General features: G+C 43.2%; 1 protein-coding gene across 1 annotated transcript in view; it reads left to right on the forward strand.

Moving 5' to 3' along the window:
- Positions 1-1500: 1500 nt before the first annotated feature.
- Positions 1501-14738, forward strand: part of vstm2la (V-set and transmembrane domain containing 2 like a) — a 44261-nt gene continuing 31023 nt past the window's right edge. Inside the window, exon 1 of the mRNA XM_004070260.5 lies at positions 1501-1785. Within this exon, the coding sequence (XP_004070308.1) occupies positions 1668-1785 (118 nt within the window). The 5' untranslated portion in view covers positions 1501-1667. The remainder of the gene's footprint in view (positions 1786-14738) is intronic.

Here is a 14738-nt window from a genome sequence, read left to right on the forward strand (position 1 = left end):
GTGAAATATACAATAACAACAAAAAACTAGAAATAAAGTAACTGTGTTTTTAACTAAAAGTTGAAGACTCAAATGAAGATAAAAGTATATTTATGGGGCTGCTTGTTAATGTTTCATTCTAATGGACTGACTGTTCTGACTTTAATAACAGTTTCTCCAGGTTTTGACAAGTTTTTTCCAAAGCTAAACAAAACATAAATTCCTAGAGATCACATTGAAGTTCTCTTAAAAAAATGAGAACATGAAACTCTATTCTCATTAAAGAAAATCTAAATGTTTAAATGTTTTTGACTTAAATCTAGGAACCTCACCTTTGTTTCTGTTCGCATCTGACTGAATTACAAATATTTTTAAAAACATGTATGTGATAGATTTGTGTTACTTACCGTTTTCCTCCGAAGGAGTCCTTTAGGTTAGATATTACTCCTCCCATTAAAAGTGTTTGCTCTCCAAACAGCAATAAAGACTGAGTGATATTAAATAACTTAAAAATAGAACATCACGTGACTATCTTCCCTTTAGAGGTAAAGTTTACCCATAATATTTGATAAATAGTTTCAAAAATGAAATAACTTTTTTATTCTGAAACTAGATGGGGGATTCTCCATTTCTTGAGAATGCATGATCAATAAAAACAGGAAACATAACACATCTGTTATTAGTTAAGTATTTCTGAAGCTCATATAGCATATAAATAAATATGTAGTGACTTTGAGTTCATATTGTGTCATTTAACACCTCTGTATGTCTTGAAAAACAAAAGTTAAGCTATTCTGAAAAACATAAAACTATAAACTATCAGCTTGTTGTCAACTAGCGGCTAGTTTTAAAGACAATTACAATGTCAATATCTGGTTTTACGTGATTTAAAAAAACGTACGAGTTTCTGCGTGCTGTGATTTTCTGCCGTTCAGACTTTCAGCACCATGGACAGCGACCGCGCGGCCTGAGGATCAGGGTGGAAACTCCATCCTCCATTCTTCAATCAATCAATTAAACTTTATTTATAAAACAGCGCTTCTCACGCAGTTGCGGAGCTCGAAGCGCTTTAACATTAAAAACTGAAAACACACAATGTTACAGTGAAAACCCAACCCATCTTTTTACCCTTCCCACTCCCTCCGTTAAAACATATGACCCATGACCCCCACAGTCTTCATCCTCTATTCTTCATCCTCCATCCATCCTTCAGAAGAACTTTAGTCTGAGGGTTGGAGAGCTTTGAGTCTCCAACATGAAGCCTCACAGCTCAGGCTTTATTCTAAAATATAATTTCTAAGTTTTGAAGCTTTAACGTTTCATTAAAGACCTTTCTTACTAAATGTTGGAGTTGGAACTTTTCCCTCACAAACGGTGTCGATCACGTCTTTGACATGGGCGGTGGACGGGTCTCATATCACTCCTCTCATCGTGGATGTTCGCTGTGCAAGCCGCGCCACTGTCTTACAGGGGCGTCTCCTTCCGCCGCATGTAGCGCCGGTTGATCGCGGTGAGTCAGTCAGGCTGCTGCGCGCGCACGCACGCACACCGCGCCGCTCAGTCGGACCCTTCAGCTGGATGCGAGAAGAAAGAAAAAGGAAGGAGATTTAGAAACGCACCTCTCTCCACGCGCACTGCACCCCATGTAAACAGGAGGAGGCAAGAATCCAGAGCCAACTAAAGGAGACATGGGGGCGTTCAGGGTGCTGCTGGGGACTTTACATTACCTGGGACTTTATCTGCAACTTAGTGTCTCCACCAGGCAAGCTGGACACCACGACGTGGCGAACCAGCCCTCCGGGAGCGGTGAGTGTCCGACCCGCCTCTGGCACGCAGCTTTTCGGGGGTGGAGGGGGGGACGACGGTACAGATAATTCTTCCATCTGCGCTCATGCAACAAAGAGCGCAGCGCGCGCGCGCCTTCTGAGCCACATCAACGCTAACGCGGATTTTTAGCGCGACAATAAAGTGGTTTTTGTGCGTAAAACGAGTCTGCCCGCCGCAAAGTTATCCTTTAAATGTAAGCTCAGGAGGTTTGTTCGGTTGGGGGGTGGATGCTGAGACAGCCCCCCAGAGAAGAGCTGAAGCCTTCACCGCTGCTCCTCATCCTCCTGTTGTCCACATCAGCTGGTGATGTCAGTGGAAAGAGTGATCCACCTGAAGCTTCTCCAAGTGTTCATCATTGGCTGCATCAGAAAAACTCTGTTTCCTGGCTGATCCTGCAGAGCTTCACAGGTGTCAGGCAGGCAGAGTCGGCTCTCAGATTTAGGAGAAACAAATTCTGTCCATCATTTTGCTCCAAAAATCCCTTTGTGGTTCCTCATAGCAGGCTGTCATCTGAGGGCGTTTTAGTGATCAGAAACCTCGTCATAGGAGTTCACTGCAGGGGGGGAGAGGCTCTTTCTCTTCTCGTGAGGCTCGGATTGCACCACTAGGAACACATCCACTTGTTTGGCCTCTTCTGCAGTCGTCCATGGTTGGAAAAGGAGATTCGAAATCCATTTTATGAACAACCGAAAATCCTAGGTTAAGATCAGAAAGGTCAGGAACCTTCCAGCCTTCTTAGTGGAGGTGAAATGCAGATTGGATGATTTCAAAAAGATTCCTCATTATTGTTGAGCTCACCTCAAGAGTTTTTTATTTTTGTCCAAAACCCGTCCTCGTTTTTTCTTGAGTCACGATGAATCCGTTTTGCCTGCAGCCTGCTGACCCCTGACCTTCCTCGCCTCTTCAGCCGTGGTGTTACATCAGCTCTGACTCACAGTCAGTCGTCTTTGTTCTGTTAGTGAGCAGCAGTGTGGATGTTTGTCCTTCTCATCATTTCTTATGGCGGTGGAGTCCTTCTAATACTTTTGATTCCCAATGTCCATCAGATTGTCCAGAAGGTCAAAATGTCATCATAGTCCTTATTTCCTTTTTAAAATACTCAGTCATTTTTCTGTAAAGGCTGTAGAGTCGTCTGCTTTTGGACTTTCTGTTCTTGAACAGTGATGTTTTAGTGTGAAGAATGACAAAAGACCAACTTTAACTAAGGTGCTGCTTTCAGTTTTTCTGCTTTTTTCTTCATGCCTGATGAATTCTGGGTTAAATCCCACCAGAGACACAGTGACATCTCATGGAAAGTTTCATTGTTTCCTGGAACTGCATGAGAATCTGGCCTATTGTTGGTGGTTTATGAGCCCAAACCGTCAGATTTTGTTTTTCCGTTTGTTGCAGAGAAAAATGTTAATGATCTGCTAAAAACATCCAAAGCGCCACATCTTTAACTTGACCAATCGCTGTGATTCTCCTTGTTTCACCGGCCCTAATGCTGTTTAAGTCACCGATACTTTTCAATTAACTTCTAATTAAGAGAAAGTAAGGCAATTATTCCAGACAATCAATCGCTTTAATTGATCAATTAAGGGTAAATGAGCCATTTTGCCAAACAGGAACACTCAAAGTTGGTGAAAGAAGAAGAAAAAAAACGGAGGCAAAACTAACAGTTGATCCGGTCCCATCACTACATTCTCTGAAAGAGATTCATCTTATCTCTGACATCCCACAGAATTCAGCTCAGTTCTAAACCCCCCCCCCCCCCCCCCCCCAATCTGAGACTGGATTTAAACCATTTTTTTCTAATTTACACGTCACTGGGCATCTTTGCGGGCCGCTGGACCGCATCTGGAGCTTCAATCAGGGCTGCTCCTCATCACTTTTGATGAACTGGAGAGGAATTAGGTGGCTGGATGCGCAGGTTTAAATCCCAAACCAGCCCAGATGCAGCCGGAGTCCACTGTGCTGAAGCTTCCTGTCCTCTCAGCTTAAATGGCTTTTTCAGAAGATGCTTCCATAATTGAAGCTGGGAGGAGGAGGAGGAGGACTCCAAACACACTTAAGCCTTGAGACAATGCCACAATCCCACTGTTGTTATTAGACTGTTAAATATCTCAGAGTGGCCAAAGCAGCCTGAGTGACAAGCATCAGCAGATTGTGGGGTTTACTGGTGTTATTCCACTGGATCAGACGCCAAATGTCCCGCCTGCTGCTCTCCATGCTCTCGCCGCTCCTGTGAGATGGCAGCCGGTGCTCCGACATGACGGTGGGGATCTTTACATGATCGCCGCAATGTCCTGAAAAACTCACCAAGTGGTGGTTGCAAATCTGCTTGAAAGGAGGTTGATTGACGGATGAAGCAGCAAAGGAAACGCTGTTTTGCACCGAAACACGAGGCTGAAAAGAGACAAGAAACTTTAGATTTGTGGTAATCAATGCGGTCCTGTGACTGCTGCCATGAAAACCAAGAAGAGTGCAACAGGAAAAGGTCAGGCGGTGTTAAAGGTGTGGCCATGGAACGCTAGGGCCTGAAAATACCGAGATCTACTGATGTGAGGAACTGGCTTTGATTGAAAATAACGTGAAAAAACGTTTGAGACTTTTGTGTTCAAATGAAGCTTCACACTGAGACTGTTTGGCCGGACCAGAGATATTCCACTTCAGTCGGACAGGTATGAACGCTCACCTGAAGTCTGATGCGGATAAACTGCTCCAGCTTGAAAAGTCAACCCTGGTCTTTTATTTTTCAGAATCACTGTAGCTAAGCAATCTAGAAAAAAATGCCACTTTGGAAAAATGGGGAAGAAATCCTTAACGTCGGCTTCAATTATCGTAAATCTTGACGCCAGATGTTGTTTTTGGCTTTCGTTGCATCGGGTTTGGTGGAGCCAGTTTGCACTTTGGGTTCAGACGTGCTACCAAAGCGATCTGCATCCCATCTGACGTACGGATCCGTAAGGTTGGCCGGTCTTTCCGATGTTTGTGTGCATCGGGTTTGTGTTCACGCCTGGATGGAAACTGGCCTTTAGTTTGACTGTGGCTGTTCAGCAGGATCACATGACAGAAAACATTCACATGGTCATAAACTCTGTCTGCGTTTTGCTGCCTCATTGGGACTTGATCAGTTTCTTTGTTTCAAACAGTCGTTGTCTCTTTGCTTCTCTGGGAGTGCAGCCATTTATTCCCAAGAACAACTGGAAATTATTTTTCTTCAACTGGTTCCAGATTGCAATGTTTTGCTGAACTGAGCTTAAAGGGTTTTAAGTTGTATTTTGTTGAAAATGTTTAAGCGTCTGTGTTTCTAGCTGTGTTTTACGTTTGTTGTTTTTCTGAGTCTAGTTTTCAGCTGGAGGCTGAAATGTGAAACTTTGCTGCTTCTGTGTGGCATCAGAGTTTTTTTGGAGGATCCATCAGACTTTATTGCCCTTTTGGACTTTTTCATTTAGTCTTAGCTGCACTAAACATCACTTGTTTGCACTTAAAGTAAGTTATTCCCTTAAAGGTGTTATGGAAGATCTGCTTTTACAGTTGTAAGTATGGAAAGAGGCGGAGCTGGAAACTGTTTTGGTGAATTTCTTTTAAATCTTTTGTCCGATTCTGTATTTCTTTTAAAAATGCCCTCAGCTGGTTATGAATTAATGCCATAAAAGACATAAATGAGTCAAACAAAAATGCAACCTTTTAGGTTTTAACTCACCTAAAATTGTTCAGCAAACATTTGGGAGAGAACAGAATGGAGCTGTCATTGCTGAGGATCAGGATAAACTTCAGTTGTTGAATGAACACAAACACTACAGGGTCGGCATAACAAAGCGCTGTTGCTCAATAATCAGATTAAACAAATTCTGAAACAAATCAGATTAAACAAATCTGACAGAAAACTCTTAGAGATGATCTGAAATGATTTTTTGTGAAGATTATTTAAAAACGATTCGTTTTTAAAGTGTTCGATATCCCCTATCTAACAATTTTCATCTACTATAAGTTAAATGAGCGCAATAAAAACATTTATAGAGCAGATATGATCTTTTTTTGACAGAAAGATTTAAAAATAACAGATTTTGACAAAGCAAATCCCTCATTTCTATTTTCAGTTAAAAACACGGATTCTCTGCACAGTAACTAAAAGAGTGTGTGAATTTTTTTTGTTTGTCAATTTCTTGGCAAACATTTTCCGTTCATTTCTTTACAGTCCGTTTTCAGACAACGTTTCCTCACAAAAACACTTTAGGTTTGCTTTCTGACCATCAGACCTGCATGGTGGAACAGCAATGTTCCCAAAGACCTCCAAACAGCTGATCCGAGTTCCAAGCCCACGTTGAGGTGCTTCACCTGCTGGAAGGCAGAGACAGGTGGAACAAGCCCAATCCTAATAAATGTGTGCTTGTTTAAATATTGAAACCCTAATTCTGATATTTCAGGCTCCATCCGAGTGAGACAATACCTTTCCCAGTTTTAGAAATTGGATTGAATCTCGGAGTTCAGCTGCTCACTGGATGCGTCTGATTTTCTGCTTCCTGTAGAAAAGGCCATTGAGTAAAAAATGTAAATGAGTGATTTATTTACAGAGCAATTAAAGTCCCTCCAGCTGTCTGAAAGGCGCTCGGCTGCTGGAGGAACCCATAATGCTGCTGAGTGGTTAAATCTCACACGTCCTTCCGATTTCTGTCGAAACATGACAGCTCTTTCCGCGTCGGCCTCCTCGTTTGACAACGCGGTCTCAGACCTCTCGTGTCCTTCATCATTTTCTCCTCTTCCTCGCCTGTCACCGTCGACTGCAATCCCCCTCCTCTCCCTCCGCCGTTCGCTGCGCTCTCTTCATAATCGGCAGGAGCGCGCTGCGGGGTCAGCCGGCAGTCAAGGACTCCCTCTGTCTTTTTCCTCAAGCGCCGTCTGCCTCTTCTGTGCTTTGTTTTCTTCAGTGGAGGTGTTTGTGGGGAGGGGAGACGGGTTTTGTTCTGCTCTTACCTTCATGTTCTGAAGCCCGCTTCCTCTCAGATGCTCTTCTGTGACTGAAACCCACCGGCAGAACCTGTCATCCAAGCTGCAGATGCATAAGAGGGTTGGAGAAATTCAAGTGCACCAGGACATTCTGGGAATTTGGATCTTGAAGACGAAGGAGAGACTCTGTCCTGTGCGGCAGCAGCAGCAGGAGGAGGAGGAGGAGGATGATGATGATGATGATGCCGGGGAACGTCTGCAGGAGTGTTGCTTATCTTCTATCAGACACATTGCTGCCAGCGTTGCCATCAAAGCAGAAAACCCTCAGACTCAAAGACAGACGTTTCTCACAGGAAAACACTTGGTAGGATTCATCTGTTGGCAGTTTCTCACAGTGTGGGTGGAGGAGGAGGAGGAGGAGGAGGAGAAAGACGACAGGCGAAGAGGGGAATGTTATGTATCTGCGGTCCCAGATCAGTCATTCTTAGCCGGAGAGAGGTCCTCAACGTCCAGCCTGAAGTTCAGGGAAGTCTCCTTGTGACCTGTAGTCTGGGACGGTTTCCTTCATCGCCGCTGAAGAATTTCTCCTTCTCTGCTTCACAGTTACGGTGCTTTTCTGTACTTTTCTACACACGTTCCTGCGTAGATTTGATCACGTTCTCAGGACTTTTTTGTTTCCTGGCTAATCTCGATCCGACTCCAGAAAATGTTCTTCATTCAGAAACAGGATGACAGCGGAGTTGAAGTTGTTCCTAAATCCTCACCTGCAGTTGGTGTGAAGTTACAAAAAGATCAACTATCAGGTGTAGAGTCGCCCTGAAATCTCATCTATGTTGTGCTTTTTTCTGATAAATGTGTGAGCTAACAATGAAACATCTCCAACGGAATAACGGATGAAACTTATTTAAAAAAATTCAATGTCCGTGGAAATATCTGACCAGATTTCAGGAACAACCGTTCATTTTGGCTATAAAGTTCACCGTTTTCCTCCTTGATTCTGTTCATATTTCTGCTCCACAAGCTCAACAAAATCATCCAGAGATGATGTTTGTGAAAGCTGCGTCTGTGGATTCAGTTTGAGTTCCCCGCAGTGGGAACGGATGAAACCCAGAAACAGATGTCTGTCTGCGTCTTCACCTCCTCCTCCTGCTCGCTGCCTTTCCTGCACTGATTCTCCTCGTCTTTGGTCCCTCCGTCCTCTTTCCTCCTCTGTCGGGGAAAAAGCGAACAAGCCACTTAAACAACTCTCCGTTTCAGGTTAGACTTTTCTCAGATAGAAAATAAAGCAAATCATGGCAGTTTGACCTTTTTTCTCACTTGACCTGGAGAATTGATCAAATAGAAGTTTTTTGTTGGATTAAACATTTCTGAGCTTTATGGAGCTTAAGTTTAAGGGAGACTTTTAGCGTCTGTGTTGGGTTTGTGCCGATGGTCCGTCTCGAACTTTTGCCACCAATCAGGATCCAGCCTCTCCACCTTGGTCTCCTCTGGCTGTTCCAACAGGTTTGTTCAGAGAACTGCCCTGCAAACAATGAGGTTTTTGGAGAAGAAACAGTTTCCACAGATTTATTTGAAGCTCAACATCCCAGCAGAGGCCTGTGGAGTCGGAGATGAAGCTCTTCATTTCATGTTGTTGGCAGCTTCTTTGGGGTCAGAAACCTCCTAGGAAATTCACTCCAATGAAAACTGTCTTCATTCAATTCAAAGTGTTGGAAAATTGTTTAAAATTGCATACGGATGTGCTTAAAATACAGAACTCCAGGATATGAACTGGCTTTTGTTTAGTAAATCTAAATGTTTTGTCATTTGAAGGTTCTCCTTCATCCAGGTTGTGTTGTCTTGAAGTTGAGTGATTGTATCTTGACTTAACTTCTTCAGTCTAAACTTAAATTTTGAAGAAACTCAATTAATATTCCTTCTAAGGTTGAACTTTGTCTTATTTTTCTTCGCTTTTCTTTATGGGTCGACACATGGTTAATATAAAAACCGAGGTACAAGTTCTGCTTCTTTTTCTGAAACCCTGATTGTTTCCTGTCACAAACATATCAGTTTAAAACCACCTTCTCAGTAAACTGTCTTCACTCTGAAAAATTAATTCATTCTGAGCAGCATCCAAGGCCACAAGAGGCTGGGTGTTCATCACCGGTCAGATATCATGGATCGGATCTTTGGATTAGACTAAAAAAAAAAACTTCTATACCTGAACAACTGAGCTGAGTTAAAAAACAAAACAAAAAAAACAGACCAGTCCTTAAAAAATGCAAAAACTACTCAGAAAATAAACATTTTAAACACAAAAAAAGTGCAAGTTAATGAATCCAGAGGTCTTTTTGCGGTCCCCTCAAAGTCTTCATTTGTTGGATTGCAGATTAAGAGCTTTAATTTCAGCGAGTTACCTCCTACAATACTGCCCCCCCCCCCCCCCCCACACACACACACACAGGCTTCATCACCTGAGCTTCAGAGTCACTGGGAAAATTGAAACAGGCTTTTTTTTTTTTTTTACATTTTTAAAAATAATAGGTTTCTTCAGTTGCTTGGCACACCTGTCCTCCTGTAACCTGCCAGTGCCTCACCATGGCAACGGTCTCCTAAAGACCTCATATGATGAGGAAAATGAATCTGGCTGCTCTGTAGGGAGAAGTCCGTTGACTCCGGGTTTGTCCTTCAAAATCAAGCCGTGTCTTCCAGCAAATCCCAGGAATGGACCTGGAGGATTTCTGGAATGTGTTTCGTGCGGCTCGCAGGGAGAAGGCCTTTACACTCAAAACATGTTTTTTTCTGAGGCGCTTCCATTATTTATGCACCGCAAACACCCCCGCCCTCGGCCAGCCCCCCGTTTCTTCCAGCTCTGCCCCAGAGAGGCAGAGAGCCGGAGAACCCTCCATCAGCCGTCATTTAGAAAAATGGGTGAAACTGGAAAGACGTCACTTTTTAGTTCTCTTTGATTTAACAGTGCAGTCACTTCAAACTTTCATTTTCCTCTGAAGTGAACCGATGAAAGCTTTGGAGCTCCGGAAAAGAGGAACTCTGATTGGATGAGAGCATTCTGGTTTTGTTATCGATGCAGTTCCCAGCTTCCTGAACATCTTTAATTCATTGAAGTTCCTAATCCAGATATTTAAATGATAGGTATTTGTAAAAAATGTAAATATTGGGTTCGTAAAATTTGTCAAGCACACAATCTACTCCGTGATTCTCTTTTGGTTTTAAACATTAAAGAAATATTTTGATTTTTATGTTCTTGTCCATCCTTTCATTCAAGTGGATGGATGGATGGATGGATGGATGGATGGATGGATGGATGGATGGATGGATGGATGCATCGATGGATGGATGAATGGATGGATGGATGGATGGATATATGGATGGATGGATGGATGGATGGATGGATGGATGGATGCATCGATGGATGGATGGATGCATCGATGGATGGATGGATGGATGGATGGATGGATGGATGGATGGATGGATGGATGGATGGATGGATATATGGATGCATCGATGGATGGATGAATGGATGGATGGATGGATGGATATATGGATGGATGGATGGATGGATGGATGGATGGATGGATGGATGGATGCATCGATGGATGGATGGATGCATCGATGGATGGATGGATGGATGGATGGATGGATGCATCGATGGATGGATGGATGGATGGATGGATGCATCGATGGATGGATGGATGCATCGATGGATGGATGGATGGATGGATGCATCGATGGATGGATGGATGCATCGATGGATGGATGGATGGATGGATGGATGCATCGATGGATGGATGGATGGATGGATGGATGGATGGATGGATGCATCGATGGATGGATGGATGGATGGATGCATCGATGGATGGATGGATGGATGGATGGATGGATGGATGGATGCATCGATGGATGGATGGATGGATGGATGGATGGATGCATCGATGGATGCATCGATGGATGGATGGATGCATCAATGGATGGATGGATGCATCGATGGATGGATGGATGGATGGATGCATCGATGGATGGATGGATGCATCGATGGATGGATGGATGGATGGATGGATGCATCGATGGATGCATCGATGGATGGATGGATGCATCGATGGATGGATGGATGCATCGATGGATGGATGGATGGATGGATGCATCGATGGATGGATGGATGCATCGATGGATGGATGGATGGATGGATGCATCGATGGATGGATGGATGGATGGATGGATGGATGCATCGATGGATGGATGGATGGATGGATGCATCGATGGATGGATGGATGGATGGATGGATGCATCGATGGATGGATGGATGGATGGATGGATGGATGGATGGATGCATCGATGGATGGACCACTGACTGTCTCAGTGAACTGGAGTGACATAAGCCTTGGAAAATGCTTTAATGAAGTCACTTCTGTCGCCATTTTTTCGCGATACGGACGCCACCATTTTGCCCGCAGACCCAGAGGAAATGCACGTGTAAACACAGATACACCTCCATGACATTACACAAGCTCACACGACGGGATTTCTGATGAGAAGAAGGAAGATACGAGCAAGTACAGTGGGGGTTTTTGTGGCAGGAGTGTGGATGCTGGAGCAGCAAGCCACCTGAAAGCTCCAGAGAGCGAGGGGGGCTTTCATAGCAGAGACCCACTGTGAGTCTCCCTCCACGACACAGAAGAGCCGTGCTGGAGATGGCCCCAAGCTGAGATTAACCGCTCTCTGTGTTTGGGCGGCTCAGAGAGGTCGACTGGGGAAGACGGGGGGGGCTCGGCGTCGTAGCCATGTTGCCTTTGAAATGATACGCTATCAGTGCTGAGAGCGAGCTGCCACTGCGTCCAGGGGAATGGTGCTCAGAGGAGGAGCTGTCACCTCCGACGGGGGATTAGCGAGGAGGAGGATGCGCCGCCTATCAAACCACCTTTTGACCATGTGGAGATGATAGCTCCCAGCAGAAAACCTTCTGCTCTGCCAGTGCTGATTATTATTTAGATCATTTCTGCCACCACAACACTTTCCAGCTCTGGTTTAAACAGTGGAAATTTACAGTAAAAGCATAATCTCCACTTGCTAAATCTTCCTGGAACGGCTTTGAACTGCTTTTATTACTTTTTGCACATTATTGTTTGTTTTTTATATTGTACAACATCAAGATTAACCTTTAGTAATCCGGAGTCTGAGTGTTTTCTTTTGCTGGGATTTATCTTTAAAACTGTTTTTTTGTGGTAATGCTTAGTATTCATCTTTTTAGTAAAAATCCCATTGTTTGAGCTCATTACTTAACCCGTTCCAAAGTTTAGTACCACACACCGACACACAGAAACTTTTCTTTGTGGTTCTTATCAGTTTGATCTTGAAGTTCCTACATCCCCTCAGTCTGTTCCTCCTTCATTTTCTAAGAACTTTGGATGTTGAATGGTAACGATTTCCAACTGGCTCTGTATAAAAGTTGCGCAGTGTAAAAATCCACAAGATCATACAGTTTTAAAAGTCTTGATTGATATAATAGATTGTTTGTGTGATCAAGATATCCAGCTTTATGTACAATTCTGACGGCTCGTTTTTGAAGTAAAAAGAGAGGATGTAGTGAACTCTTGTAATTATTCCCCCAAATTTCTATGCAGTAGGTGAAATATGGTAATATTAAAGAACAGTACAATAAATATCTACTGTTGTATCCGAATATATATTTAGATTTATTTACGATTGAAATACTTTTTGAGACTTTAGTTTGTATGTGTCTGACCTTACCATCTTTAGGAATGTTAGTAAGGTATACATTCTGTATTTTGTGGGAACCCATCCATCTTATTTGGGGTCAAAGGGTGCTTGAACCTACCAAAGTTCCAGCTCCTGGTTCCATCTCAGGGCGTTTTAGACATCAGGATCACGACTTCACATCATCATCATAAAGTTGGCCAGTTTTAGTCCGTTTCTTCCTCTTGAACCCTCAGGTACGTTTGCCTTGCTGCTTTCCTTCAAGATTGTTCATCGTCATTTCGAGGCCACATCCCAGTGAAGATCCTAGAGCCGGAAGCGTTACTCTGACATTACTGAGCTGTAATTCACCAGCATGGAGAAAAAAAACCCTCTTTCTAGGTGTAATGGTATTGTGTTGGTAGAGTGAGCCCTTGATAAGCTGCGATGTCTGTGTTGCCCAGAGCCGTGCGACACGTCAAGCTCATTAGCTCAACCAAATTATACTTTCAGGAAGACAAACACTGCAAATAAAATCTACTCCAAATGAAGCTCAGAGTCGCTGCTGCAAATAGATTACAACTGAAGAGTTGTATTCCCAGTGTCGGCTTTGATTAGCTCCACAAAGATGCCACTCATTCTGCTTTTGGAGGAAGACGTTGGCGTGCGACAGCTCGGCAGCGTCTCGGAGGAGGCCTGATGTGTCGTCTTCCTATTAAATGTGACACTTTTTGCACCTGTTATTCTTCTTTAATCTGCTATGTGAAAGTCATGTTCTCACTTTGTTTTCTTCACTTCGGCCTCTTTAGCTGTGTGTCATTCATGGCGCTCCCTCCTCCTCCTCCTCTTGCCTCTGTCACCGTCTTGTCTTTCTGCACGTCTTAATGTGGCGGTGGTGTCGCCGATGTGGCAGCCGCCAAGAAGATGAGAGAATCTAGAGCCGACGAAGGCGTTGGCCAGACACTTTCCTCTCAGGATAACTGGCTTTTCAATTTTTCACTTCTAATAAATTACCTTTTATTTCCTGAAAATTGAAAGACAAGGAGGTTTTGAAAGTTTTATTTATAATATCTGATCTACACTAAGACTCTTCATTTGTCTGTTTATCATCATTTAGATGAACCTCTTAAAAGTGCCTGGAACCCTGACATCTGGATTTGTGGTCATATTTATGCTCAGTTTCACTAACAAATAAAAAGCTGTCAGACTTCAGCCAGCCTCCACGCCGCCGCCACAGTCATCGCTTCCTGTCTTCCCACTTCACTGCATCACATTGACTTTTTTATTAGACTCAAGCAACAAGTCTTTTCAAATAAAAACCACTTTCAGGTGAAGAAAAACACCAAACGACGCATGTCGAACGCCAGTGATTCTTTTCAGACTCAGTTTCGTCTTTTTCTCGAGAAAATAGAGTAAAAAAACAAAACAAAAAATCAGAAAAGAACATTTCCTTTTAGTTCCAATCACATTTTCCCACCTTATTTTCCAGATCAGTTTATCCAATCCTCCAATAAATCAACAAACCTAATAAAATCTGGAGGGTGTGATCTGTAAAGATTGGACATCATCTGGTTCACATCCTGATGCTTTCACTGAAGACTTTGTGTATTTGATCTTTAACAGTGGAAATTGTGTTTCTGTGTCTTTGAAGGGACCCGTGGATTCTGGTCCAGGACTGCGTCCTTTTTAACTCTTAAAGGAAAAAAACGCAGAAACTTTTAAAAATTGTTATTTCATCTTTTTTTTTTTTTTTTACAATGGCGTAGCATAAATTGGTTCAGTTTATACCATGGTCCGATTCTGATTGGCTGCTGGGTGTGCATTAAAAAGTGGTAATCCACACTAAAAAAGAAGTTCCGGTAGCTTAAATGTTCTGTATCACTGCGCTGGCTTCTCTGAAGCAAACTTTATCTTCATCGTCTGGACAAAAACAAAGCGGTGAGAGGTGAACTTTTAGTCCTTCAAAGTGTGCATTATCAGCATTAACGCACATCGCGGAAACATCGCGTCGGACGGTTCAGTCTACATTTCTATGGCAACCACTCTCTCCAATCAGGAGTGAAACAGGATGACAGCGGAGTTGAAGTTGGCTTCTCATCTTCATGGCTTCATGGCCTCTTCACCAGTTTGGTAACATCCGGACAGCAGATCACAACAGAACTGGGAGTGCAGTCAGAGGAGACTGTATCGTTCCCTTCAGAAAAAGCGTTTTATGTCAGACTGCTTTTTCTGTTAGAGGTGCTACTGAGTGGAACTTCACACCCGTAACTATCAGAAATCAAAACGCAAAATTTATTCAAGACACAATTAAA

This window comes from Oryzias latipes, chromosome 7 (assembly GCF_053564925.1).
Source record: "Oryzias latipes strain Hd-rR chromosome 7, Olatipes_Hd-rR_3.1".
Lineage (NCBI taxonomy): Eukaryota > Metazoa > Chordata > Actinopteri > Beloniformes > Adrianichthyidae > Oryzias > Oryzias latipes.